This window comes from Cutaneotrichosporon cavernicola (genome assembly GCF_030864355.1).
Source record: "Cutaneotrichosporon cavernicola HIS019 DNA, chromosome: 3".
NCBI classification, from domain to species: Eukaryota; Fungi; Basidiomycota; class Tremellomycetes; order Trichosporonales; family Trichosporonaceae; genus Cutaneotrichosporon; species Cutaneotrichosporon cavernicola.
Genome location: NC_083395.1, coordinates 149,212 through 176,788, shown reverse-complemented (window position 1 = coordinate 176,788; position 27,577 = coordinate 149,212). Strand labels below are relative to the sequence as shown.

Below are 27,577 nucleotides of genomic sequence, written 5' to 3'. Positions count from 1 at the left end.
GCCGCTGTGGATGAGTGGGATGTTTGGTTCCGCTACTCGTTGTTTCCTGGCATGGTTGAAACTCAATATCTCGACTAGTTAAACTCAATTACTCTTTGTCTCATTGCTGAATCCATCTTCAACCTCGTCGACATTATTCACTTTGACCGTGGGGTCATACTAACTACTTGAACCAGTTGATCATCTCAATCAGGCAATCCCCCTCCTCACTGACACAATCGTCATGACCGCGCCCCACTGCGCCCCGCGCCCAAATGCTCATCCTTGCGCCTGGACCAAGCGGTATATCGGGCTAGTAGATGGCGGGCTCTCGACTCCGCTTACGCCCTCTCGCTGCCCCTAATCAACTACGATGACAACGAGGATACGACCTTCTCCCACGTCGCACCGATTGCCCCCGAAAGTCTGAGGGCACGAGGACCCCATATTACTCACTCGTTCTCACTCTCACCTTGTCCCTCTCACTCTCTCACTCCCTCACTCTCTCACTCCCTCACTCTCTCAATCTCCTTCTCCCCCCCCCCCCCCCCACCCGCTTCAACTGCCTCGCACTAGCTCTCCCAGCCCGATATCACGCCCTACTGAGCCAACATGCATCTCACGCTCGTCGTCACCCCTAGTGCCCTCCACGCCAGGATGTGGGATGAGGCGCGGAGCGTCGCGGCGACTCGCGTCCCTCTGCGCGAAATGGGAGTCGGGATGGTGAGTACCTTTACCTTGCTTGCCTTCTCCCATCTCCTCCAGCCTCCTCCGGTTGACTACGCTAACCCAGCCCCCACTCGACCAACACACCCTCCTCACAGCGCTTGATGGCGCCTTAGCGCTTCTCAGCTCAGTCGACCTCGCGACCGTCACGTCTGTCAGTGGCGCGGCGTATCCCGCTCTCGTGGGCGACGGCGTGACGGACGCTTTCACGCCCCAAGCGGACGGCGTGCCACTCACTAAGTGGCTCGAGCACTCTCTGTCGGAAGATGGTGTTACGACGCCGCGTTGGCGCGCTTGGGGCCTTGATTGTCATGTGCTGCCTTGTAAGTTGCTCCTCTCCTCTCCTCTCCTCTCCTCTCCTCTCCTCTCCTCTCCTCTCCTCTCCTCTCCTCTCCTCTCCTCTCCTCTCCTCTCCTCTCCTCTCCTCTCCTCTCCTCTCCTCTCCTCTCCTCTCCTCTCCTCTCCTCTCCTCTCCTCTCCTCCTCTCCTCCTCTCCTCCTCTCTCTCCCGTCCAAACCCCTCCGAACCCCAACTCTCACCTTGCCGCACCGCTTATCCAGTCCTTCCTCTCGCCACGGCTGCGGCTGTTAGCACGGCTCCGGGGCCAAACGACATGGTGCTCCTCCACGACGATCTCGACTTGCTCGTCCTCCCGTCCTCGGACGTGTTCCAAGGGAGCGTGGTGCAGGACCCCAACGGGCGTGTAGGCCGCATGCTCCTGCGTGACAAGTATGGTAGTGGCCGGTGAGATACTCACTGGCATGGCTGACGGGAGATGGAATGTGCTCGCCAAGCTGGCGATGCTCTTCGCGCCAGGCGGAAGCATCGGCGTCGACAACAAGCGCTTCGCGTTTGTCCGGTAAGGCGTGCTATGGCAGCGCTGACCCAGCCCCTTCGCGATCAAGGCTGGGACAGTGCGCTTTGAGCACGGTGAGCCCGTCGACGAGTTCTACGACCTGCGTGCGAACACACGGTATGTTGTCGCTATCTGACGCTTATCATAGCTGACACCAGTTGCGTCCTCGAGTCTCAGGTTCTCACGTACAAGCAGGCAGCGGGGACACACTGTCCAGCGCGCGTCATCCTGCTGACTGACGAGGACAAGTTAGCTCAACCGCGTTCAGTGAGGCTGACAACAGCCCGGCTATTCCTCACCTCCTCGCCAGCGTGTTCGACTGCGCGGTACTCGCTCCCCTCTCCCCAAATACTTCTACACCTGCCGCGGCAGCGGCATACGGCTGTGCCCTTCTCGCTGCGGGCGGGGACATGGTCGGTGTCCGCGCACTCCTTAACGCTCACCATGCCGAGTATACCCGCACACCGCCGATGGCACACTGTAAGGCGCCATCCTCGACACTGCCCACGCCGCCCAGCACGGGCGGCGGCCCAGCCCGTCTGGGCTTCACGCTCACCACCACCTCGACGCCCTTCAAGATTCAGACGCCACCATCGCCTGCAGCTTCAGACGACGGGGACGGGCCTGAGCCGTGGCTCCGTGAGCTGGAACGTGCGCCCCAGGATAAGTGGGAGTGTGCGATCTATGCGGCCATGATGCCAGAGTTTACGCGCGTACGGTGAGTACAGCTACAGAACGCCTTTAAGGAGCTGACACCAGCGCGCTGGTCGACTCTGGCGTCATCCACCCCGGAACATTCTAGCTTAAGAGATACATTGTAACCCCGATCTTGTGCAGATCAAAATGTAGACATGGTCTGGATAGACCTTTGCGGAACACTCGGTCCAGCATGTACTTAGCCCGATACTATTAGCAAGAGTGGTAGAGAGGGATGCGATTGGAAGTATCTATCAGTCACTTTTAAAAAGCTGTACCTCACATCGACGGTCCTCTTCCTACGACCCCGGCTGGCCAGTCTCCCCAACCATCCACGGATACGGGTGCCCAGGTATCTCCTGTTCCTGTCCCACTTACCCCCTTTCATCCCCTCCATCAGCTGTCAACCAGTGGTGCTACTGTACCGAACATCTTGTCGCCGGCCCGCCGGATCGCTGTCTCCCACGTCCACCCCACTAACCAGAAGGAAGGCAAGTTTTGCTCCAGTTCTGCATCTGTACTATTACATCCTACCATCCTAATCTACCCATCACTTGTCAACCCTTGTAAACTATCAACCATTGTCAATTGTCAATACTTGTCGTAAGGTAAGTCAGGCTACTCCTGGACTGACGCAGATGTCTTGTTGTCACAACCACGGATCTTGTCACTCCCAACGCGTCAATCCGCCTTGTCGTCTTCCCTCTCCCCCACCAACCTCCCTTCTAGCGAACACTCTCTCCCGACCATCCCAACCCGCTTCCCCTCCACGCCTTGTCGGGCGACTCTGTACCCCCTCTCCCACCACACACCGTCTCGGCAACACACCGTCATCCTTCTCACCGTCCTCGCCATCCCCACCGTCCCTACTGTTCCAACTCTCCTCACCTTCTTCACCCTCCCCACCCTCTTCACCCTCCCCACCCTCTCACCAAGCCCGACCCCCTGCGACCCCAACGCTCGACGCCTCCGCCTTCCCACATATCATCGACAGCATCTTCGCCCACGCTCCCCACGGCGCGCTCCTCGCCCTACGGACCGCATCACGCGCATTCCATGTCCAAGCCGAAACAGAATTCGTCCGACACCTCACCCTCACACCCCACCATCTCCGCAGACAACGCGGTCGCCTCCCCTCCCTTCCCAAGTGGTGCGACCAACTCATAGCAACCAGCGACCCAACCTACTTCTCAACTCGTTACGTCTCTCCCCCTCCTCTAAGGGTACGCCAACTGGTCCTCATCTTGGGATGTGAGGTGCTCACATCCACCCACGCAGCCCTGGTACCGGGCAGAGGCGGGCTCGATACGTCCCCAGAGGAAGTGACGGTAATCTTCATCGCGCGGGAGGGATGGCTGGTGCGGAGCAGGAATCAGCAACGCGCGCTCATGGGGAGGCTTGGAGAGTGGATTGGAGCTGGGGTTAGGGTCAGGCTTGTTGATGCGCAGGTTACGTGGTGTCGTCGCTTCCCGTGTCCAGGGTGTGAGGACTTGGGGAAGGTTAAGGCTGATATCGCCGAGGCTGTGGCCCGCGCTGGTGGGGTTGGAGACGCGCAGTTTCTGAGCATGGCCGAGTATGTGGAGAGAGTGGACAAGGACGTTTTTGAGCTGTACAAGAACATGACCTAGTCTGGGCTTGATCTTGGCCTTGTATTAAGCGATATCTCATCTCGTCCATAACATGATCGTTTTGGGTGACCCAGAGTGGAGGTGGAGGTGGAGGCCTAGGTGACCGTGGGAAAGCTCTGAGAATTGCATGATCGACACCAATATCCAGCTAGACGCACGCAACTTCACAAACAACTACTAGCAATCATGTCCGGTCGTCAGGGTGAGTTCTGCATACGAACAAGTACGCTGACAACAGGTGGTAAGGGTGAGTTCTGCGCAGATTGCAGGCAGCACGAGGAGCGCGGTGCGGGATGTGGATTACAATGCGGCGACGGCGCCAGAATGCTAACAGGCCTACAGCTAAGCCTCTCAAGGTACGTCTCCTCGTCTTTGACCTGTGCTGCGTGCTGTGTCCTGTGTGCTGACGCATCCACGCACCGCCCTATGTCCACCTATTCGTCTGTCCCTCGCATCCCGCCATCCTGTCCGGTATGGCGCACTACCCCATCATGCGTCGTGCTCGGCTTTCATCTCTCGAACCATACCAACATGGCCGCACGTATCCAACTCTCCTGTTCACTCATTGTCCTCTATCGTGACTGCGCCTTCACGCTTTTCCCCTATGTTCCCTGTGTTCTCTCCTCCTCTCCCTCCCTCCTCTCCGCGTACGCCTTTCTATGATTCCACCAACAGGCTCCCAAGAAGCAGGCTAAGGAGCTCGACGAGGATGACAAGTGAGTGTTGAGCCTTTAATGCTGGTGTCAGACGCAATGGCTTTATCGGGTTCGTGCGGAGGATCGGAGGACGGCCGAGTACTTCGGGCCCCGTTGTCCGGCGTTAAGATGCCGAGCCTAGCGGCCTTGCGAGCCTTACGTCGCCTCAAACCTGGCAACCAGCGTCCTGTGCTCGCCCATGTGTCCCATCTGACGCACCCCACCACACATACTACCTTGAACCATCGCTGACAGACAGGGCATTCCTCGTGAGTACACGCACCCTGGCGAGGCATAGGCAAGTGTAGCGCGCAAACTGAGATCCGCTCCGGCAATCTCTACAATATCTCTCGCAGCAGGCACCGAAAAGCGCGTGCTGTGTGCTTGTCCGAAGCGCTGCGTACTGTACCTGGGCGCCTCTTTCATTTCGGCTTTGTGAGCGCTGCCGGGAGCGTTGTGCCTTGCTAGCCAGAGGCGTGCTCTTTGCAGAGGTGCCGAGAACCCGTGCTGGATGACCGCGTGATGTGGGCTGGAATGAATGCGCAGCTGGCGCAGACGAGAATCCTGCGTGCTCCTGTCCCAAACCTGTGGCGCATTCGTCTGGCTTCTTTGGTCTGTCGGTTGGGTATCGCGGCATGTGGGAGTCCGTCCAGGATGACAGAAGGAGGATACGGACACGCCTAACGTACAGGAGAAGCAGAAGCGCGACCAGGCCGAGTTGAAGGCAGCCGCTGCCAAGGGTGAGTGCGAGTGACGAGGGACGAGTGCCTAGTGCAAAGCATGGCGAGCACGAGAGCGAGGGCCGTGTACCAAGGAGCGCGTGGACTAGCAGTGATAGGGCCTGTGTCACCTGTCACCCAGACAGAGGGCACAGTCCTGCATTGATTGGGTTGGGCGCCTCGCTCCCGCGCTGTCCCGACGTCGAGAAGCCGAATTCTCTAGACGCCGAGTTTCCACTAACTGCAGCCGCTGGCAAGGGTCCCATGGGCGGCACCGGCATCAAGAAGTGAGTTTTCACTCGGAGAGCGGGATATCAGAGTGTTACGTGAGCTGACGACTCCAGGTCGAAGAAGTAGACAGACTCTTTGGATGCTACAGTTAACTTGGTGATTGTTTACGTAAAGTGGACGCTAGGTTGAAAGAGGAGAACCGTTTTGAGTTTGATTTGGGTTGAAAGGCCTGTGTCTCATCCCTTAAATCACGAGATTCAGGGTGATCAAGTAAGTGCATTGGGGCAGAGTCCAACTTTGCACTGTTCCAATAGACCTAAACTGCAGCCGCGGGTGCATCAAACTAAAACTACGTACGTCGTGTTTGAGATCTTTCAATGGTAAAGTGGGTGGAGTGGGGAGTGGGGAGTGGGGAGTGGGGAAGTTGGGTGGATTGAGTATGCATGGGACGATATTAGATGGAAAGTAGAAATGGGATTGAGATGAGATGAGATGACATGTTGGTTAAGGGGATGGTAATAGTTGAACTGGAATGGGGTTGAGAACGATTATTTACCAGCATCCGTTAACGCAACTTGTTAACGGCACCAGGTTTACCACTTTGACCAACCTTGTCAACCGGCCCAACCTTGAGCCTCAAGTCTTGACAGTAGTCTCTTTTTTACTATCTCTTCATCTCTTCTCATCACCTCTACATCCCTCAATTCTATCTCCGAAGTCTCCCCTTTCTTCTTCCTCCCTTTCCGAACCCCCATCCTTCCATCCGTCAATCCTCCATTCTCCTTCCTTCCCTCCCTGACAATTCTCAACCCCTCGACGCCTCCGACGCATCCACAACCCCCTCCCCACACGACAGACGCGTCCCCCGCAACCGCGTCGACCCCTGATTCGCTTCCATTGCTTCAACAACAAGCGCAGAAAAAAAAGTCGCCTGCGCCTGATTGCGAGATTACCTGTCTACCTTTAGGAGACACTGTGCCTGGTCTCCTGGAGTGTCAACGAACTCGCGTACTGGCCGGTCGTTAGGCGTCGCGACCCCCCTGCGGCTCATCTCTGCCGGGGTAGTGACACTGTTGCTCCGCCGCAAGGAACGACCAACAAGACAGAGAGAGAGAGAGAGAGAGGTGAGTTTGGAGACGCTCGGGCCTCTAGTGTGTTGCGTGCCCCGTGTCCTTGCGCATCGGCCACCTCGTAGTCCTAGCAAACCTAGCAGGGCTCTTTGGGCTCCGTTGCGGTGCCTTCACCTCTTGGGGCCCGTGGTTCAAACGTCCTTTGGGCGCCCTCCCAGGCGCCACCGCCACCATCATCCATCCTTGCATATCCTGCATCTGCACCTCTCTCCATCGCTCTTTCCCATTGTCCTCAAGCTCTGACCCCCAGTCAACACCTTACTCCTTGTTCTCTTTCAACCCCCATTCCAATCCCGACTCTCTCCATAACCTCAACCACGACCACGACCCCCTATCAGTCCTGGCTGGCGCCCTCGACCCCCTTCCCCTTCTCTTCGTCCCACTCATCCCCTTTACGCGTCGCCGTCATCTTCCTGGTCATCCACATCAACGCACAAACAAACAACATCAACGCAACTAGCACACGCCACCACGCGCGCCGCCAACGCCCCCTCCCCACATCACGGCAGCGCCTAAGCGACCTTTCTCGCACTCAACTTCCACCCAGCGGCACACCGACCACCTTCCTCTCCTCGCCTCATTCCCCGCCGACATGGCCGCGCTGACAATGTCGGCTCCGGGCGCACCAGGCGGGAAGTATCCAGGCCTCGGCTCGCCGATGCCGTCACCAGCGTCGCGTGCAGCGTCGTCGTCATCCATTCGCCCGTCGTCCTCTGGACTAGGCGGCCCAAGCGTCAGCCCCATCGTCACATCCTACTCGAGCGCAACAGCCAATGTTAACGGCAATGGCAACGGGACAACTGCGTCTACTCCAACGTCAGCACGGCGGATCACGCAACGCATGACGAACCGTTACAGCGTCAATGCAATGTACTCGCTCGCGGCCGAGCAGGATGTCGAGGTCGAGGACGAGCTTGCCCGCGCACAGAAGCGCTTGCGTGATCTCAAATCGCGCATCAGCTCGCAGAGCAAGAAAAACTTTGTGCTCGAGCGCGACGTGCGCTACCTCGATTCGCGCATCGGCCTGCTCATCCAGAACCGGATTGCTGCCGACGAGAAGCGGCAAGTGCAGGAGACGCTTGAAGAGGTCGAGGATACGCCGGGGTCCTTTCCCGATTCCAGACGGCTCGCGCACTATTCCAACTTCTTCTTCCTCCTCCAGAGCGAACCGCGACACATTGCGACGCTGTGCCGACTCGTCTCGCTCAGCGAGATCGACACGCTGCTGCAAACAGTCATGTTCACGCTTTATGGTAACCAGTACGAGCAGCGTGAAGAACATCTGCTGTTGACAATGTTCCAGGTGAGTCGCAGTTGGGTGAACGCTGTGCTGACGTTTGCAGAGCGTGCTAGCGGCGCAGTTCGAGTCGACGACCGAGTTTGGCGAGTTGCTACGAGCCAACACGCCTGTGTCGCGCATGATGACGACCTACACTCGGCGAGGACCGGGCCAGAGCTACCTCAAGGATGTGCTGGCAGAACGGATCAACTCGCTCATTGAGCACCGACATTTAGACCTGGAGATCAATCCACTCAAGGTCTACGAGTCGATGGTGTCGTCGATCGAGCACGAGAATGGTGCTGTGCCGCCGTCGTTGCCAAAGGCAATCAACGCCGAGACAGCCGCTGCCAACGAGGACGTCATCTCGATCATCCAGCCCCGTCTGACTATGCTCATCGAGATTGCCGACTCGTTCCTCCAGATCATCCTCAACTCGCTCGACCAGGTGCCATACGGTATCCGCTGGATCTGCAAGCAGATTCGGTCACTTACGAGGCGCAAGTACCCCGAGGCGACCGACGCATCGATATGTTCGCTCATCGGTGGCTTCTTCTTCCTCCGCTTTGTCAACCCCGCCATCCTGATGCCACAGGCGTACATGCTTGTCGACGGCGTACCCGCAAAGCACCCACGACGAACGCTCACGCTCATCGCCAAGATGCTCCAGAACCTGGCCAACAAGCCAAGCTACGCCAAGGAACAGTACATGATGTCGCTCAACCCGTTCGTCGAGAACAACAAGACGCGCATGAACCAGTTCCTTAACAATCTCTGCGAGGTCGGCGACTTTTACGAGAGCCTCGAGATGGACCAGTACATGGCGTTGTCGAAGCGCGACCTCCAGATCTCGATCACGATCAACGAGCTGTACAACACGCACCAGTTGTTCCTGCAGCACATTGACGTGCTCTCCCCCAACGACAGGCAACATCTACGCGTGCTGCTCGACGACCTGGGACCCGCGCCGCAGTCGGTCGGGCGTGCCGAGAACAACTCGCTTGACCTCGCGCTTTACTCGCGATGGGAGACGCCCATCCAGGACCTCTCGTCAGCACTCATCAGCGACTCGGTCAACCAGAACGACATCAACTTTATGGAAACCAAGTCGATTTTTGTGCAGCTCTTACGTTCGATGCCGAATGAGTCGACGAAACGACCGATGGACCTGATTGCGCTCGCCGAGCGCGCAGCCACGTCCAAGGATGCGGTACACGTCCGCCGTGGCATCAAGGTGCAGAACCTGCTCAACGAGCTCGAGCTGGCGGGTGTCATTGACCGCTCTGACGGCTTCCGCATCCTGCAGGACGAGGTCGCGATGGAGATGGTACACCTCGGCAATGCCCGCGAGAAGGTCGTCATGGAGACACGCTCGCTCGAGAGCGTGTACCGTACCATCTGCGACCACAATACCTACCTCCGCGGACAGATCGAGCAGTACAAGGCGTACCTCGTCAACTCGCGCATGATGATGGCACGGGACAAGACGACGCCGGGCGTCGGTGTGCTCTCGGTGAACGGCAAGGAGAAGAAGCCCGCCAAGCTGGCGCTCGGGCCGTACCGCTTCACGCACGCCCAGTTTGAGAAAGAGGGGATTATCACGGAGAGTAATGTGCCCGAGAACCGGTGAGTCCCTCTGGTCATGGTCGACCGCTAACAACAGCCGCGCCAACATTTACTTCAACATTGTCTCACCCTCGCCCGGCACCTTCATCATCGCACTGCACTTTAAGGGCCGCGAGAAGCCCATCCTCGAGATGGACCTCAAGATCGACGACCTCCTCGAGAAGCAACAGAAGGACGCCGACGCCGCCCTGGACCTCGAATACGTCCAGCTGCACGTGACCAAAGTCCTCGCGCTGTTCAACAAGCTCTTCACCAAGCGGCGATGAGCGCAATTCAGGTCTCCTGTTGCACATTCAACGGGTTAGATTGCAGCTGCGACCCGGCGGCCAAGCGACAAGCGACAAGCGACAAGCGACACGCGACAAAGCGCCAAGCGTCAAGCGCAGCCGCACGGACACGCACAACCACCCTAATCACGGATCGCGGACCAGTCTGACGGAAACCCATGTATATGCCCTAGACTCGGCACCCATATTTAGTAGCCTGCCGCCGCCACGCGGCTGTACCGTGGCATGTACGAGTGAGAGAGTAAGAGTGTGGGCGGCGGTGTGTGGGTTGTGGAACAGTACAACCGGAATGCGGCGTGCGTGGCGTGTGTTGGTGGAAGGGTGCCCAGCCTTGAAGAAAGGGGAGACTCTATGGACAGTCAGTGCGAACCTAGCCGCAGCCAAGGGACTTTTCCCACGGTAGCCGAATCATCCAGTCCTGCCCAATAAAGCCGTACTTAAGATCCCCGACATCAGCCACACTGATAGTGTAGTGGTTAGCATAAGTGCCTTCCAATGGAATAGCACTTGACCGGGGTTCGAATCCCCGTCAGTGTAACTTTTTTGGGACTGGAGGCTCTGGCGTCTTGGTCCCTTATCAAGAGTCTCAAGACGCCATGACTGCTCTCCCCAAGACCAACAGCGTCATTCCGATTGGGATCCAAACACAGCGTCATTCCACTGGGGATCCAAACAATCCTATTTCCGCCATCTCCTCACCCAATTCTGGGGTGACCGCGCGACACAGTGCGGTTCAAGTAGGCTACTACCATACTCGTTTGTCCGTCATCTGACAGCTCAAGACACCAAGACAGCAGTTGAGGAACACAGGCTGGCTTGCGCATGAGACCAGCTCTCGGGGGCGTCCCACGAACCAGTCGATACTGCGCCCGAGGAACACGGCCGCGCCATCTACGAGATTTGCGATAAAGCACAAGCTAGATCACACGATTCATACTAGTATCACTAGACTATAACTTCTGTACCACTTGGACACGCTTGGACAAGGGACACATTTCTTCACAGATTATCAGAGCCCAATTAGCTTAGCGCCGGGGAGGACCCGCCTCGTCCTTCGAGTCGTACGATGAGTCGATCGGGCCCATGAGCAGCTTGACGAGCCACGTCTCGGGGGTGACTGCGGTTAGCTGGGTTACGGCGTCACAGCCTGCGAGCACGAAACGTGGTCCGGCAGTCCGCTCGACGCTCGGCTCCGTCTCCCAGTCTTGCTGTACTCACGCTCAATGCCCGTCGTGCGCATCATCTCAGCCTGCTCGCTCTCAAAGTTCGATGTGCAGTCGACGAGGGTGCCGACGACAGGGTGGTTGTCGAGCGTCTCAAGGAACGCCTGAGCCTTCTGGTCGTTGCCTACCTGGGCGAACTCTGCGTGTCAGCTGATCCCAGGGCATCTCCAGCTAGACGCTGTACACATGCTCCGCCTGTACTCACGGTACGACACCGCGTCGCGGCCGTAGCGCGTTCGCGAGAGCTCCTGGTCGACGCGCTGGATGACGTTGAACACCTCGTCGCGATTCTCGCCAGCAGGCGTGCCGTCCGTGATGGTGATGACGACAACGGGCTTCTGGAGCTGGTTCATGCGCGCGGGTCGGAGGACGAGCGGCTCGAGAACTTTGCTCATGAGGTTTGTGCCGAGGGGCGTGAGACCCGAGAACTTGACGTGCTGGATCAGGTTCATGGCGGCAGGCTCGTTGGTGATGTTGTCGCCCTGGGTGGGCGAGTTCATGAAGCGGACCTGGATGCCGTCACTGTCAAAGAGGGCCGTCGCCGTCGCGACGCGCGACACAATGCTGCCAGTCAGCGCTTTCTCGGACATGCTCACAGCTTGAGGTCGTCGATACGTTCGCCGTTCTCCTCGAACGCCATTGAGCCCGAGTCGTCAACGTAGAGAACAAAGTCGAAGAGGCACATCTTGACGAGGTCGATAGCAATCTCCATCGGCAGGCGCCACTCCTGTGCAATCTTCGGAAGGGCACCCGAGGCGGCAACGCGCTGCGCAATCGGCTCAAGCGAGCCGGGCGGGTAGAATGCCTGCAGGTTCTGGTCCTGCACGCAGTGCTGGAGGAGGGGGAGGAGCTGCTGCGGGTTCACGCCACCCGCGCCGCCGGTCATGGCGCCCATCGGGGCGCCAGGCTGTGCGCCGTACTGGCCGGGCTGCTGGCCATACTGCTGCTGCTGGCCGTACTGGCCCGGCTGCTGCCCAAACTGCTGCTGCGGCTGGCCGTACTGCCCCTGCGGAGGCTGTCCATACTGGCCAGGCTGCTGGCCGTACTGCCCTGGCTGCTGGCCGTACTGGGGCTGGCCTGGCTGACCAGGCTGCTGGCCGTACTGAGGCTGCCCAGGCTGACCAGGCTGCTGCCCGTACTGGGGCTGCCCAGGCTGACCAGGCTGCTGCCCGTACTGGGGCTGCCCAGGCTGACCAGGCTGCCCTGGGCGCGCACCGTACTGACCCGGCTGACCGGGCTGCTGGCCGTACTGCTGCTGGCCGGGCTGACCGTACTGGCCGGGCTGCTGACCAGGCTGGCCATACTGTCCCTGCTGCTGTCCGTACTGTTGCTGCTGCGGCTGGCCGTACTGTGGCTGCTGGCCGTACGCGCCGGGAGCGCCTGGGGCACCGGGCTGAGCAGGCCTGACGTAAGCGTTCTGCACCTGGTTCCAGTAGTAGGTGGGTAGGCGATTGGGAACAGGGGTAGAGTAAGACATATGAGGAAGGATGATTAGGAGACGTTGAATCCCAAGGATGAACAGATAACCAGTTGACCATGCCAATGAACTGACAATGCTGTGCGAGCACAGCGTCGAGGTACCATGGATGGGTGGCGGTAGCGAGACAAAAGTGGCTCGCGCAGCTAGGGCGAGGAATCGGCCTCCACCTCGCTCACGCGTCCATCGTTCACTTTGGACTACGGGCGTGCGGAGGCATTGTGGGGCAGTCTGGTGCCACTTGGAACCGAACCAGTCCATCCGCGCTAAGGCCGTCTCAGACCAGTTGGTATGGCCATGAATCGCCATGATGAATCGCCACCTTGTTTCCCAAACACGGGGACAATTCCAACTCACCTGCCACCGGGGACGGGGGGCGGTGCGCCGGGCGCACCGTACTGGCCTGGGGGGACGCCGGGAGGAGCGCCAGCGGCGGGAGCGCCGAATGCTGCGCCCGAGGGGTTGTTCTGCGCTGCTGCGAGCTTTGATGCGAGGCCCATTGTGGGACGATTGGTATGGATGGATGGATGGATGGAAGGAAGGAAGGAAGGTGTGATGGAAGAAGGAAGATGTCTCAGATGATGAAGATGGTCAGGATGGAGGAGGCTGTGTGTGTGTATGTGTAGTTTGCTGTCTGTAGTGTGTACAAATATCAGTTAGGACAGTATTGCTTTGTAACGATGGGCGGGATTGTAGTTAGGTCACTTACCCACCACCAACCTAATCATGACCTTACCCCCTCATTCCCTCATACCCCCCAAGGAACCCCCCCCCCCCCCGCCCCGGCGTCCAATGCCAAGCACAGTGAGATCAGTTACTGCGCAACTGACTGAATGACAATGACGTAACTCACAGCGCCACAGCAATACCATGGAGATCAAGCCACGTGAGAGTCACGTGCAAATTAAAATCGCCATTCAACCCCTTGCACTGCTTGCAAGTATGCTGAGACGACAGATTCTGCAGAGGACACTGGACACATACCCAAGCACTCGGATACTCAGAGGCGTGACCGGATGACAGGCAACAAGTACGCCAACTCGCCTCGCCCACCTCTTGGTGGCGTCGCCGTCTCACCATCTGGCTATTTATATTTGTGTGTTTATGCGGTTAGGATGAATAAATAGAGTGCGATTAAAAGGGCTAATGGGAACATAGGAACCCCACTTTGTAGAAAGCAGAATTGACGGGAAGAACCAATAATCCAGGCACGACTGCGTCTCGACCTGGCCCTCGGTCATCCACCAACGGCTGCGCAATGTGCCAGGGTGGAAATTGTACGGACCGGGTACACCGGCTGAACACCCTGAACACAACTGGAACCTTAGATTGGCTGACCCTTGCACCCCCCCCCCACTGCCCCTTTACCCCCTGCCTGCAATAGTCAAGACAACCTAATCTGCCGTTAACAGTTTGCAACATTGAGAGGTTGAGACAGCAAGTCATGTTCCTTATGACAGAAGGCGGCGCCACTATGAATAAAGTTGTTGGATGCAGGAGAGTGAGAGTGTGTGTGTGAGGGTATGAGAAGGGTTGAGTTGAAAAAAAAAATCCCTTAGGGTGGCTAGCTCTATAACCTGGGCACCTGGCACCTGGCTGGGTACACGTCTGCTTTGCTTTGGCTGGCTCTAGACATCCTCGCGTCTGGAGCCTCGGGTGGGGGTGGTACAGAGACCAAGTAAGCAAGCCACAACAACATGCTTCTGATACCGCCCCGCGTTCACCTTGTACTACTAGAGACTGGGAGCTCTTGCATGGTGATTCTTTGACAAAGGCCCACCCACATCCACCCTCCGCAGACAACCTTCCCTCCATCCCATCCTACCAAAGTCTACTAGCTCGTCTCGTCTCTCACTCTAATTCATTCCTCACATCTCACCCTTCCTCTCCCTCCAACTTGATCATCAACACACCCTTCCCCTCCTCCCCCAACTCTCTCTCACTCTCTCACATCCCCTCTCTCACTCTCCCCTCATTCTCATCACTTGTCGTCAACTCTACTCATCATCCCACCCTTGAATACCCACATCTCATCAGCCCAAAGGCCACCAAAGTCATCCTCAAAGACACACCTACACACGCATTACTCCACATACACTCAACTTTCAATCTTGTCTCACCCCCCCTAACGAACCCAAGACCCAAGCACCAGCTGATCAACAACAAAGCCTTCAACTCGAACCCCCCTGCTCACGAGTAACGACGCATCGCCATCTCTACAACTCCAACTCTTTCTGCCAATTGAGCGTTACACAGCTCAACACTTCTATCCACACATCACACGCTCTCTCCTCATCTTTTCTCTTTGCTCCACATCCCCAACCCCCTCCATCTCCGTGCTCGACACCGTTACTTGGAACCCAACCCCTTACTCTCCCTGTCCAAACATCTCACATCAACAACAACAACAGCAACACGCCTTCGCCACCACCGTCGCCTCTTCTCAACTTTATGCCAGAGCGCGCTTAGACGCAGCCATCTGTAACGACGTACCGATCCAGCAAGGACGGCTGTTTACTTTGCCGTTCTCAAAGCTAATCCTACTCGACTTGACGCCATCATGAGCCACCAGCATCCGTCTCCCCCGCTCCCCAACCTGCACGCGCTGTCTATATCGCCAGCGCCGTACGGTGTTCAGTCCGACTACCCCTACAATGGTGCGTTCGGTCCGCCCATCGCAACGCCGCCGGGCGTTCCGACTCGGGGATGGACGGCAAGCCCGAAGCGTGGACGCCATGGCATCCCATCGGTAAGTCATAGCCACGGTGCTCATCTCATTCTGCAGGCCTGGTTCGACCTCCCGATCCCCGATGGACGCCTTTATGACTCGTTCCGCCGCGACGCAAACTCTCCCCCGTCGCTCCCGCCTTCTGCCAATGCTGTCAACACCCCCGGTCAACCGTACTACCCCTCGTTCTCAATGGACCCGTTCCCGTCGATGGGCGTAGCGCCATCGCCGCCGCCCAACTACCTTGCCAACGCTGTCCCGGCGCCTGCGTACGGCGCGCCATACGGTGCGCAGCAGATGGCGCCCGCGCCGCGCCAGCAGGTGTGGCGTAACGCGTCAATCCCCACCCCCGACGACGATGTGATTCCGACGGCTATTGTGATCAAGAACATTCCGTTTGCCGTGTCGCGTGAGACGCTGCTGAGCATTATCGAGTCACTGGGCGCCCCGCTCCCGTACGCTTTCAACTACCACCACGACAATGGTGTGTTCCGAGGTCTCGCGTTTGCCAACTTCCGCATGCCGGAGGAGGCGGCGAGCGTCGTCGCTGCGCTCAACGGCTACGACGTCCAGGGCCGCAAACTCCGGGTCGAGTACAAGAAGGTGCTCCAGCCCGGCGAGAAGGACCGCATCGAACGTGAAAAGGCCATCAAGCGCATGAAGAGTCTGCAGATGGACGCTGTCAAGCAGCAGCACCTTGCCGAGGTGGCCCCCTTCCCTCGCCAGCAGCAGCTCCAGCACCAGCAGCAACAGAACGGCCACCATCCCCAGATTTCGTTTGACGCGGTCGAGGACCGCAGCCCGCCGCACTCGGCTGCGTCGACCAACTCGGACCCGACGCCCATGCTGATGAACCTCGACCTGAACGATACCGAGACGCTCCGCATCTACAACATGATCTACATGTTCAAGGAGGATCGCTACCGCGACGAGCTCGTGTTTTCGCGCAACCTCAACGCCAAGGAGCGCCGCACGGTGCACATGATTGCCGCCAAGCTGCAGCTCACGAGCATTAACAAGGGCGACGGCGACTCCAAGTGTGTCGTTGTCACCAAGGAGGCGCCTCAGCGCCAGGAGCCGCGTACGACGTCCTTCTTAGCGCCGTACGAGGGTCCCACACCTGGCTTAAGAATCAAGAAGTCGATGCCTGACCTGCGCGGGTTCAATGGCCCAGTCGTCGCGCGCGACCCTTCGCGCAGTCTCACGCCTCAGCGCTCAAGCGGCAGCCTGCGCGCCGAGGCGGCGGGCGGCATTATTGCCGGGCGCGAGTACGCGTCGATGGGTGCGTCGCACGGGCGTCGCCTCAACGGACACGGGCACGGCTCGGGCACGTTCAACACATTCTTTGGGACGGTGATTGGTGCACCTCCCGTGCCTCCTCTTCCCGAGGGCCTCAAGCGTACCAACCTCGACCGCAGCATTGACCGCGAGCGCGCGGACCTTGCGCTAGACCGTGAAGGCCCCGGCTCTTCCGAGTCGGGCTCGTCGCAGTCGCACAACACTGTGCCGCTAAGGAACCCGCGCGGTCCTGTTGGCGAGTCGCGCGGCTTCTCGAGTGGGATGGGTACGCTGCGGCCGGGGTCGAGCTCGCTGCGTGGTGTGCCTGGGGCGCAGGCGCTTGGCCGCCATCGCGAGGAGGATGATGAGGAGAATGCGCGGACACGCGAGGAGCTGGATCTTTAGCGCCCCGTCCGCGTCTTATTACCCTACTACTCCGCATACATAGACTACAAGACTACAACCCGCTTTCGCGGCGCTGCGCGCCATCGCCATGACACGCACGAACCAGTCTGCGACCACGCCACACGTCACCACACATGCCCCTTGCCGTCCTGAAGCTTGAACTTTGCTGCGGCGGACTGTACTTCTAGAATGAATTCATGACTAGAGCGGAGGGGCGGCGAGAGATGCCTGGGCAGCAGGAATGGACCGTGTCGGACAGCGACCTGAAAAGACGGCTTGTTTACAGCCTCGAGTGCCGTCAGTATCAGCCACCATGACCCAACCCCAACCCTGCACGTCGCGTCGCGTCTGAAACGGCCTTGCGAAGGCCTAACGACATGCTAACGGCTGGCAGGCACCAGGCGATGAGCTTGAAGCATGTCGGCATGTTTGGCCGTGACGTGACGCCGTGACCGTCACGCCGGAATTGTAGAGCATGGGACGTGGGACATGGAGGATATGGGCATGGAGGACATGGGACTTGGACTGGACTGCAAGAAACAGTACGTGGTTGCCGAGATGATAGACATCTGGCAGCGTCGGCTTGTGTTGAAGAGCCAAGTCACGTTTGTGGGTTTGTGGGCGAAACCCACAGCCCTTCTTCGCAAGACCATTTTATCATACCTGGATGCGGCATCGGTCCTCGCCCATTTACTCGACTTGAACGAGCTAGCCAGATACACTACACCAGTGCAGTTCAGATCGGATGCAGATAGTGGAAAAGTCCAGCCAGTCCAGCCAGTCCAGCCAGGGCCCTCCGACTCGGACATGTCCGTGAGATCTCACTCTCACACTCTCTCAGTATGATCGAACCACCACCAGGCCTCCCAGTGCCGCTCGCAAACCTCTCGCTATGGCAACGTACCGTCTCCTCGCATCCCCTACTCAACGCGCGCCAACACGAACCCCTCCCCGCTTCCGCTGACATTGTGGTGATCGGCGGGGGCCTGTGTGGTGCGGTGGTGGCGCATGCTCTTCTGTTTCCCGACGAGCACCCCACTCCGGAGGCCGGCGCCACCCAGACCCCGGAGAGCGCGCCAGTAGGCAGCGTCGTGATGCTGGAAGCGCGCGCCCTCGCATCAGGCGCAAGTGGCCGGAACGCAGGCCACTGTCGACCCGACGCCGGGCGGGGCTTCCCGGGATACGCAAAGATCCATGGAGAGGAGGAGGCGGTCCATATCCTCCGTAGCGAGGCTGTGGCTTTACAGCGGTGAGTCTTTTTTTTCTTTTTATGGATGGGCTGATGCAAGTACGGGAGCGTTTATACTCAAGAACGGGATCGAATGCGAGTGGACAGAACGCGACACGTACGACGTACATCTCTCGGCGTCATTCGCTGAACACTCGGCGAAAGCGTTGGAGGCATATGTCGCGGCTGGTGGGACGCCAGCGACTCACCTGAGCGCCGAGACGGAGACACGGATGGGTTGTGTTGGGGCGACAAAGTGGCGCGCGGCTACGTTGAATCCGGCCCAGCTGACGTTGGGCGTGATTGGGCTATGTGAGAGTGATTCGCGATTTAAAGCGTTCTCTCACGCACCTGTGTGGCATGTCTCGAAGGAGGGAGACGGGTGGATGGTGGATGGGCCAAGAGGACAGGTGAGGGCCAACAAGGTGGTCTGGGCTACGAATGCGTACCGCGGATGTGCGGGGTTGGAGGGTTATGTGCAGCCCCAGGGAGGTGAGTCTGGTTGAATGGAAGGTTTGAGAGAGGGAAACCCAGCTAATATCAGCCCAGGCGCACAAGTTGTCGCGCGCGCCAGCGGGCCGTGACGTCTTCCCGGACTTGGAGGGGAGTTACTCGCTCCGTCAGTCGACAGAGGTGTTTTATTCGGTGTATGTCCTCCTCCCCCACACCACTAATCCCAGTGCCCCCCGCCCAGACGGGAGTATAGTCCTCGGCGCGTCGCGCGGCTCATGGCCCGCACCGCTCCTCGCCGCGAATTTCGGGTGTACAAATGACGCGGGATGGCACGCCGCCGTCGCGTCCAATGCGTTCCGTTCTTGGGTGGACATGTATCCCTCTGGCGGGTGGGTTGCTGGCGAACAAAAGGATATGGAGGCCGCCGCCCGCGTCCCAGGAACACAAGATCGGCCCGACGACAACGGCACGGTCGGGCTCGAGTATGCGTGGAATGGGATAATCGGGGTGACGCAGGACAATGTTCCGCTCGTTGGAGAAGTGGGAGGCGAGTATGTTGCTGTGGGGTATTGTGGACACGGTGAGTGGCTGGATGGGGAGGCTGACAGGCTGACCAAAGGCATGGCGCGGATGTTCGTCACGGGCCCGGCGCTCGCTCATTACATCCGTACGGGGGCGTGGGACAGGGCAATGCCCAAGAGTTTCCGGGTGACTCCGGAACGATTGGCGCGGCTGCGCGCGTAGAGGTCTGCATGTGTTTCTGCAATCGGGGACTGTGACCAGACCAGGCAGCAGTCTGCTGTGACGGTTATAACTGAGAAAAAGTTAGAGGCCTCCAGCAACAAGGCCAGAGAAGTAGACAGGAACACGGTCCGAGACGCGCTGCCCGCGGCTATGGCATACCGGTGTGAGCTGCAGTGACATGACCATCAGTCGAACTTGACATGACCGTCAGTCGAACTGGAGAGGTCGTTGCGACGTTGCATTTGGAGGATCCAGCGCGGCCCAAGCTGGGAGGTTAACAGGCCTGCAAGTGATGGGCAGCCACAAACATGGTTTCAGCCGGCGGAGGAGTGAGTGTTCTCAAGACGCGTCGGATCGGCGTCTCACTGGGTCGGCCTCAACAGTACTGTCATCCGACCAGTGCCCGTTTGAGCAATCCTTTCTTTCCCGAGCCTCTCAGGATGGTTCTTGGAGGTATCCCAACACATCGGAGACCGTGGACATACCAGCCACTGTATGCCGTGAGATGCACTTGGATTGTGGCGTCAAGTGGCGTGGTATCAGATCCGCCATGAGGATCTGGCGTGGCTTTCGTCACATGACATGCTCACGCCCAAGGAGCAGATAGTACGGTCGAGCTCATCAGAGATTGAAAACTCGCGCTGGAGAGAGCAGCGCCTAGACAGTGCGGCGGCATCCCGTCTGACCGTGTCTGGAGCTCCTTTCAGACCCCCAGGTGATGCCGTGTTGAAATACGTTGTATAACGTATTTCTGCCTGAGTATATCGGAATCCGGAGTATATCAGAATCGCCCGGAGAGACCCCACACATGGCACTTGTGGGGCCTAAACTTGCAGGACGAGCGGTATGTGGATGTGAGATCTTGCAGGCAATTAGAGCTCGCCTAAAGCCAGATCCACCAAGCAATTAGGCGTCAGTGTGGTGTAGAGGTGAGTTCCTCCCTCATTGCAAGTTGGAATACTTCGGCGTAGTCCATTAAGAATCAATCACGAACCAAGTGTAAACGGCGGGCTCGGTGTTTTCCCTTCACCGAGTCATCGTGCCGCGGGCAAAGCGTTGTGTCGTTTTATGATGCTGATTCTGATTCCAGGACTTGCTCGGTCATTGACTATTGAGCCGGGAGTGCTCGAAACGTGCCTTCATTTGACTATAATGAATGTTTGTCAATCCGTCTTGCGTTAAATGGGGATCACGAGGAGTTGGGTAGTCACCTGGTGTTTTGGGAATGGCGTGATACTAATAGTCGTGCACGGACAGGTCCACGGCACCAGAACCTATGAATACATTGACAAAGAGCCCAAGTTGAGAAGGAGAAAGTATAAAGTGCCCGTGACTGGTCAGATGACCTGGCAATCGGCGGGTAGAGCCAGGCCGAGGCCTAATGCCAGGTTGTTGTCGTGATAGATGTTCCTGCGTTCCTGCATACCCCGCAGGGTGGGAAGTTGACGCTCATGCTCATGCTCATGCTCATGCTCCGCAACGTCGTGAGGATGTTTTCGTTTTCGGGGACGTCTTTGGAGATGTGTTTGGTGACTTTGTCGGCGATGTCGAGATGCGGTAGTTTGGCGGCGGGGAACATGAGCTCGAGCTCCACCGCCGAATGAGGCTGGGCGGTATGGGGGCGGGAAGAGGGGCGTGGGCGAAGGCTATGGTCGACCCAGGCCGCGGATACGATGGCTGGAGGCGCAGCGGCGCGCGTCCCCCACTGGGCGAACGCGTGTGTCCTAGTTTGCGGTCGCGCGAGGACATGGTGCGGATTGGGGTATCTGTTGGCAGGCTGCGTGATTTAGACGCCTCGACGCTAGAGTGTCTCTGGGACGGCAGGTGCGGCGTCATGGTCATGTATTCTGGCCTGATTGCGCCTGCGCCTGCGCCTGCGTGTTTTAGGCCATCCGAGTCGGCCGAGTTGGGGTTGGGGGCAGTGATGCGGCTCTCCAACGAGCTCAACTTTGGTTTTGGGGGGACGGACAAGGGATTCGATGGGCGGGCAGGGATGGAGCGAGAGAGGGCGAGGGCGTGGTGCGCATTGGAGTAGGAGAGGGCCACGTCGGGGAACACATCGGCAAGCTCAAGCTCGTCCTCGCTGTCAAAGGCGATAGGGCTGTTGAGATTGGGTGAGGGGAGGGAGCTGCACGACCTGGTCGATGCCGGTGACAGTGGCGGCACGTCGATGTGTAGCGAGCGCGGCATCGCCACTGAGAATGGAAAGATGGACCGAGTACGAAGGATGAGTTTGAGGGTTAGTCGCGGCCATGTCAAGTACTGCCTACATCAGACATCTGACATCGTGTGAGTCGCCAAGTCCACCTGACATTAAGCGCGGACAATGGCGTCCAAGGCGTCGCGCGGCAACGGTCAACCCCTGGTACCAGGTATACCAGGACTGGTCGCTTGCAAGGTATGGATTGTGGGCGTACAGGCACACAGGGTGCCAGACCCACCAAGGTCGGAGGCTGAGTCTACGTTCAAGGCCTATTCCTATCGTTTCAGCACATGACCTTTCGATCTTTCAACTCGCCAGCATTGCTTCAAGACTTTGTTGAGCTCCCACACTTTCCCTGACTCCGGACCTTGCCATCGAACGTCGATCGACCAACTCTGTGGCATGCATACTGGCTCCTTACATCACGGAGCGCTCAAGGTTACGACAGCGGGTTTCCTCTGTGACGGGCGCTCGGTCGTGTGAGCGTTGGCCACTTTGCGAGATTGCCGACCCTATTCCCAGAAAAGACTTGCCGCGCAGACCGCCCGTCGGCCACAACACACGACCGAAGCTAATACAATGCTCTGCTGGCTTTGTCGCCCAATGCTCCGGACTTTGGTAGACCCTAATCCCCGTTCACAACCCAATCCCCGTTCACAACCCAATCCCCGTTCACGACTAAAAGTATACATCAGTCCCGTTATCAGACCTTGCAGACCTCGGTAATGCCGAGGGTCCAGGCCGTCCACGTCGGCTTCCACGTCGGCTTTGTGGGAAGGAATCACATGCATACGCACCCCCCGCCGTCGCTCCCACCGTCAGACTTACAACCGCTTCCTCAGCTCCTCCCGCGCTGCGTCACACATGGCCTCGGCCCCGTCCCCGTAGATGATACTGTACCGCTTCTCGAGGTCGGCATGGATCGCAGCCATGTCGTTTCCCATGCTCTCCTGCCAGTCGTACATGCGCCCAAGGTGGCGGGAACTCTCCACAAGCCAGTGGCCACGGTCGCGGCGTGCGGCGTCATACGCTTCAAGTACTGTTGGGAGGTTTTGGCGCGTGGAGGCTGGGTCAGCCAGGAGGGTTGCGAGGACGGCCGCATCTTCGATGCAGAATCCGGCTCCGGCGCCGTGGTGCGGAGACGTGGCGTGTGCGGCGTCGCCAGAGATCGCGACACGGCCGACCGAGAAGGACGGGACGGGGTTCGCGAGGTCAAAGATCGCCCACTGGTGTTAGAGTAATCCGTCACCGTGTGACTCTGTTACTCACCACACTGAGTGTCTCGTCACACATGGACAGTAGCGCCTGCACGGCCTCTGTCCATCCCTCAAAGTCTTTGAGAGCCTGGGCGCGCGTGCCCTGGCGCGTGAGACGTTCTGAGTCGGGCCACTCGCCGTCGTCTTGGTGGAAAGCGACAACGTTGAGCGTCTTCCCGTGCGCAACAGGGAACGTGAGAAGATGCCCGTTGGGCCCGAGCTGAGGTCAGCTCCAATAGCACACATCCAGACTCACGTGCATGAACGCGTTGCCACCCAGGTCGTCACCGAGGGCTGCCTTTGCCTTCTCGATCGGGATCAGCCCGCGGTAAGCGTACTTGTGCGTGTAGCTGGGGTACGCGCAGGGAGCGTCGTCGCCGAACATGCTCCTTCTCACACGCGACTTGATCCCGTCACATCCAATGACCACGTCGGCGCGAGCAGTCGTGCCGTCCTCAAAGCTCATCTCGACCTCCTCTCCCACCTGCTTGACCGACTTGAGACCCTTGCCGAACTGCGCAATGTCGGATGGAAGGAGCTTGACGAGCTCGTCAAGGAAGTGGGCGCGGTGCACCGCGTTCTGGCCGTACGCGCTGCGGATCGTGAATTCGATCTTGGGCATTTCGCCAGGACCCAGTGTGGGGTCGTAGCCTTTAACATAGTCGAAGAAGACGCCTGCGTCGCGTTTCTCGGGAGACGAGACGAGTGTACATACGCGTTCAAAGGCATCAAAGACACCCGCGTGGCAGACCTTCATCGCCTCCACAGCATTTGGGGTGAAGCTCACCCCAGCGCCGATCTCGCCGAACGCTGCAGAGCGCTCGTACACCGTCACATTGATGTTGCGGGAATTTAGTGCGATTGCCAGAGTCAGGCCGGCGATACCGCCGCCGACGATGGCGACATTGAAGTCCTTGGAGGTCATGGTGAGATGGTGTAAGTGCAACCTTGCCGAGTCGTGGTGTTCGCCATCAGGTTGGTGGTCCGTGCTGAAATATCAAGCGAGGAGATGAGGACGCATCGCCGATGCCGATGGGGGTTGAATGGTGGCACGGTGGGCAAACGGTAGTGGGCAAACGGTACCATGACGTCCGGGGTCCGGTAATTGCCGTCACTGCGGGCTCCGGTAGCTGAGTCACCGCATAGAGCCAAACAACACCCTTAAGCTGGACCTACGTACCCAGATCTGACGACCACGGAGAGGAGAGGGCGTAGAGCGTGAGTCGGTCATGGGCGCCACTGTCGCGTTGCTGACGATTGGCCTGCGCACGGGTCGGTCCGAGGTCTGACCTCGTCGCTTGATCGCGTTGAGATGAGCCGGGATATCGGGAGAGCCGCAGGTCTTGGACGCCGAATCAATTCGCCGCTCTGATGCGTAACATTTGGACAAGAAGAAGGACTCTTGCGTCTTGAGCAATGGTTGGCGCAACGTTCAAGACATCAAACCCCAAGAGGCGGCCTCATGTCGACCTCCTTAGAGCGTATAGAGCTCCGAGTCAGGTATTTTGGGAACGCCATCCCCCTCCCGTCCCCCACTCTGAGAGTGGGCACCAGAATCCCATTCACCGGCAAAGCCGCGGTCCGGTGGCGGTGGCGATGGCAACCAGAATGAAAGGGTCGACATACCCAGTGCGGGGGTGCTGAGCGGCGATCTGTGAGGCGTGGTGAGTACCTAGGGAGGTGACTGCTCGCGACATGCGACATGCGACATGGTGAACGAGAATGATCGGTTGGTCACGCCCTCGCGTAACCATGTCCAACTATACGTATGTCAACTGCGGTCGAGGGAAGGGCTTGGAATGCAGAGAGGGAGAAGTGGGGGAGCGAGCATGATGAGAGAGTGTTCTGCGGGAAACGAGGTGAGAGGAAAAGAGGGTGCATCAAGGACACCAATACATGCCTACATGCCTACATGTGTGCCATTAACGACCACTCCACGAGTTCGATCCCGGCGTGTCGCCTTGCCGACATTCGACTGCCATCCACCATCCATCCATTCCTTCACTTGTCCATTGCACATCATCTCACTCGCCATCATTAGCCATGAATATCGACCAACTGGGTGACCTCTTTGGTCCGCGGCAGATGCGCAACTGCCTGCCTTGCAAGAAGCGTAAGATCAAGTGTACGTTTAACCGGTGGTCTCGCTGATACCAGGCGATCGGAAGATTCCATGTACGTCGTCCATGTGGCGGCGCTGATGACAGGTGGACCTTGTGCACTGCGGAGGGATATCAAGAGCTGCACACCAGCGCTGGGACGCCTGGAAGAGATTGGTGGTGACGCACTGACCATGTCGCCTGCAGAGTGTGTACACATCCTCCTTCCACCTGACCTCCACCTCCCGCGAGGTCGCTGACACCAGCGGATATGTATCCGCGAAAGAGTTCCAACTCCTGGCACGCAAGGTCGAGGCGTTGCAGGATAAGGTGCAGGAACTCGAGGCGAGCGTGAGCTCTGGTGGGCCGCGCCCGCCTGCGTCGTCAACGAGCGCGGCCGTGTCGCCCGCGCCACAGGCAAAGGTCATGAGCCGGCGACACATGGCCGACGACGAGATGGTGTATGCGCTTGAAGATTTCCACGGTGGACACCGCATCAACGCAATGCGCAACATTAGCGACTCGCCCGAGATTACGACGGTACGCTTCGGCAATGGCGAGGGCGAGCAAGATGTGACGACCGCCCCAGCCGACGTTACGGATGACCATCCCCTCTCGTTCGTCATCACTCCTGGTACCGATTACCTTGCCAAGGCACTCGCTCTTCTGCCGGACCGGCCAACGTGTGAACTGCTTGTCAATCAGTACTTTGAGAACGTCGAGTGGTTCCAGCGAGTGAGCCTACAACCCCGCTGACATGCACACTGACCCAAGTGTCTGCACTATCCGTCATTCATGCACCAGTGCCGGCAGTTCTGGACGGCACCTCCACCGACCAGTCAGCTCAGTCCCGACTTTATCTGCACGTACATCATGGTCATCTGCCTTGGGTTGCGGATGGTCGTCAACAACCTCCCGGGGATGAACAACGCCCTTGCCCTCGCTGATCAGTTGTATCACGTCGCCGAGGGCGTGCTGTGGTGCTCGCGATTCCTCTACCGCCAGACATTCGAGTCGCTGCAGGCTATTTCTCTCATGACCGTTTACGGGTTCGGGATGGAGGATGGTGCGGATGCGACGTGGGCTCTGCTCGGCTCGGCCGTCAAGATGGCCCAGAACCTCGGCATGAATCGCCTCGAGGCCGAGGCAGCCGACAAGGTCTGGTCGCCGGTATGGAACACCCGCATGAGACGCGAGATGGGACGGCGCGTGTGGTGGACCTTTGTGTCGCTCGACTGGGCACACGCCATTGCCCATGGCTCGACTTGTGAGTAGCCCGCGGGGCCTGCTGACCAAAGACGTGGTTCACCCGTCGCAGAACCTCACAGCGCTCCCTCTCAACATCGAGGAGGAGCTCCTTGATGACCCCAAAGCGCAACCTCAACCGCTCTCAACATACACAGTGAGTTTGGCTCTGAAGACGTCTAACTGACCTCTGCACATGAGTATGCAAATCTTCCGCTTCAAGTTTGTCCAGATGTACCGTGAGATCACGGACCACACGATGACGCATCAAAACCCGTCGTACCAGTTTATCCTCGCGTGAGTTGGTGTGACTCGTGTTTGCTGACTGCAGCATGGACGATTCTATCATTGAGCTTGCACGGAACCTGCCAAAGCACTTTGGCGACCCGACTATCCTACCGGGCGATTCCGCGCCGAGCCTTGTCCTCGACAGCATCTTCCTCAACATCACAGCCAACATCCGCCTCATCCGTCTCCACAGGCCCTATCTCCTCCGTGGATACCAGGACGCGCGCTACCTCCGGTCCAAGGACCGATGTGTGTCGGCGTCGCAGACCGTCCTGCAGCTCATCGAGCTGGCGACGCGCCGTGCTCCCGTTCTCCTCGGCTTCTGGACGGTGCTGTTTTATGCGTTCTCCGCGGTACGTAGTGGTTGGTCGACAGTAGCTGACAACAGGCGGTACCGGTGGTCATCGACCACCTGTTTGAACCGACAGACGAGAAGCGACAGAGCGTACTCGAGATCCTTGCGACGTTCCGGGAGCACACGGCGCTGTCCCCAGCGGCTCGCAAGAGCGTGTTCGTTCTTGAGCGCCTGCTCGAGGTCGAGAATCAGTTTCGTGATCCAGCGACGGGCGAATCGTCGACCAAGCGCCGCCGCGGCGAGAGCGGACCTGAGTCCGCACTGTCACCAGGGACTCTGCAGGCGGACGAGCTGCTGCGGTCCACGATCCGGAGCATCCTTGAGCGGGCAACGCAGAGCGAGTCGACACAACAGCGCAACATGCCGCTGCCTGTGATTAGTGGCGGGGTGGCTGTCATGCAGCAGCCAGAAACGTTTGGCGAGATGGGGACGACGGGCGCACTCGGACTCGACTCGATGTGGGCTCCGTCGTTTGACATCCTCGACACGTTGTGGACCCAGACCGAGAATGCCTGGCCGGCACAGTAGAGGGGTTGTAGACTGGGAGGGGTTGTACGGCTTGTATCTTGTATGCAGCGAATTTGAGAGGTGCAGGCACATGTTGGCTGTGGACATCTGAGATAGGTGTGGGAGGTCGAAAACAATACGAACAGGACAAGTACGTAGTGTGGTGTGACTGCCGCAAGCCGCAAGCCGCAAGATCAGATGGTACATGGACAGCTACGTGACCCACTCTACAAACC

At 58.6% G+C, this 27,577-nt stretch overlaps 8 protein-coding genes across 8 annotated transcripts; 5 read left to right on the top strand and 3 right to left on the bottom strand.

Annotated features, from left to right (window-relative positions):
* Positions 1-591: 591 nt before the first annotated feature.
* On the top strand, positions 592-2,363 carry CcaverHIS019_0300630 (uncharacterized protein; the record flags this gene model as incomplete). The annotated part of the gene is made up of 8 exons (XM_060598469.1): positions 592-702; positions 773-1,028; positions 1,266-1,449; positions 1,481-1,564; positions 1,595-1,678; positions 1,720-1,809; positions 1,845-2,279; positions 2,321-2,363. The coding sequence occupies 8 exons, from the start codon at positions 592-594 to the stop codon at positions 2,361-2,363; spliced, it is 1,287 nt and encodes a 428-aa protein (XP_060455259.1).
* Positions 2,364-7,267: 4,904 nt separating this feature from the next.
* On the top strand, positions 7,268-9,831 carry gap1 (uncharacterized protein; the record flags this gene model as incomplete). The annotated part of the gene is made up of 3 exons (XM_060598468.1): positions 7,268-7,963; positions 8,004-9,565; positions 9,603-9,831. The coding sequence occupies 3 exons, from the start codon at positions 7,268-7,270 to the stop codon at positions 9,829-9,831; spliced, it is 2,487 nt and encodes an 828-aa protein (XP_060455258.1).
* Positions 9,832-10,877: 1,046 nt separating this feature from the next.
* Positions 10,878-13,052, bottom strand: CcaverHIS019_0300610 (uncharacterized protein; the record flags this gene model as incomplete). The annotated part of the gene is made up of 5 exons (XM_060598466.1): positions 10,878-10,969; positions 11,071-11,214; positions 11,281-11,639; positions 11,672-12,478; positions 12,910-13,052. The coding sequence occupies 5 exons, from the start codon at positions 13,050-13,052 to the stop codon at positions 10,878-10,880; spliced, it is 1,545 nt and encodes a 514-aa protein (XP_060455257.1).
* A 2,060-nt stretch (positions 13,053-15,112) lies between these two features.
* PIN4 (uncharacterized protein) lies at positions 15,113-16,963 on the top strand (the record flags this gene model as incomplete). The annotated part of the gene is made up of 2 exons (XM_060598465.1): positions 15,113-15,301; positions 15,338-16,963. 2 exons carry the CDS (start codon positions 15,113-15,115, stop codon positions 16,961-16,963), a joined length of 1,815 nt encoding a protein of 604 aa, XP_060455256.1.
* Positions 16,964-17,805: 842 nt separating this feature from the next.
* CcaverHIS019_0300590 (uncharacterized protein) lies at positions 17,806-19,388 on the top strand (the record flags this gene model as incomplete). Its single annotated transcript, XM_060598464.1, has 5 exons — positions 17,806-18,212; positions 18,253-18,683; positions 18,736-18,838; positions 18,872-19,224; positions 19,264-19,388. 5 exons carry the CDS (start codon positions 17,806-17,808, stop codon positions 19,386-19,388), a joined length of 1,419 nt encoding a protein of 472 aa, XP_060455255.1.
* Positions 19,389-20,855: 1,467 nt separating this feature from the next.
* On the bottom strand, positions 20,856-21,578 carry CcaverHIS019_0300580 (uncharacterized protein; the record flags this gene model as incomplete). Its single annotated transcript, XM_060598463.1, has 1 exon — positions 20,856-21,578. One exon carries the CDS (start codon positions 21,576-21,578, stop codon positions 20,856-20,858), a length of 723 nt encoding a protein of 240 aa, XP_060455254.1.
* An 837-nt stretch (positions 21,579-22,415) lies between these two features.
* CcaverHIS019_0300570 (uncharacterized protein) lies at positions 22,416-23,772 on the bottom strand (the record flags this gene model as incomplete). The annotated part of the gene is made up of 3 exons (XM_060598462.1): positions 22,416-22,817; positions 22,861-23,067; positions 23,104-23,772. The coding sequence occupies 3 exons, from the start codon at positions 23,770-23,772 to the stop codon at positions 22,416-22,418; spliced, it is 1,278 nt and encodes a 425-aa protein (XP_060455253.1).
* A 1,118-nt stretch (positions 23,773-24,890) lies between these two features.
* Positions 24,891-27,362, top strand: CcaverHIS019_0300560 (uncharacterized protein; the record flags this gene model as incomplete). The annotated part of the gene is made up of 9 exons (XM_060598461.1): positions 24,891-24,972; positions 25,005-25,022; positions 25,055-25,154; positions 25,213-25,681; positions 25,721-26,213; positions 26,245-26,348; positions 26,415-26,488; positions 26,523-26,832; positions 26,868-27,362. The coding sequence occupies 9 exons, from the start codon at positions 24,891-24,893 to the stop codon at positions 27,360-27,362; spliced, it is 2,145 nt and encodes a 714-aa protein (XP_060455252.1).
* Positions 27,363-27,577: the final 215 nt, after the last annotated feature.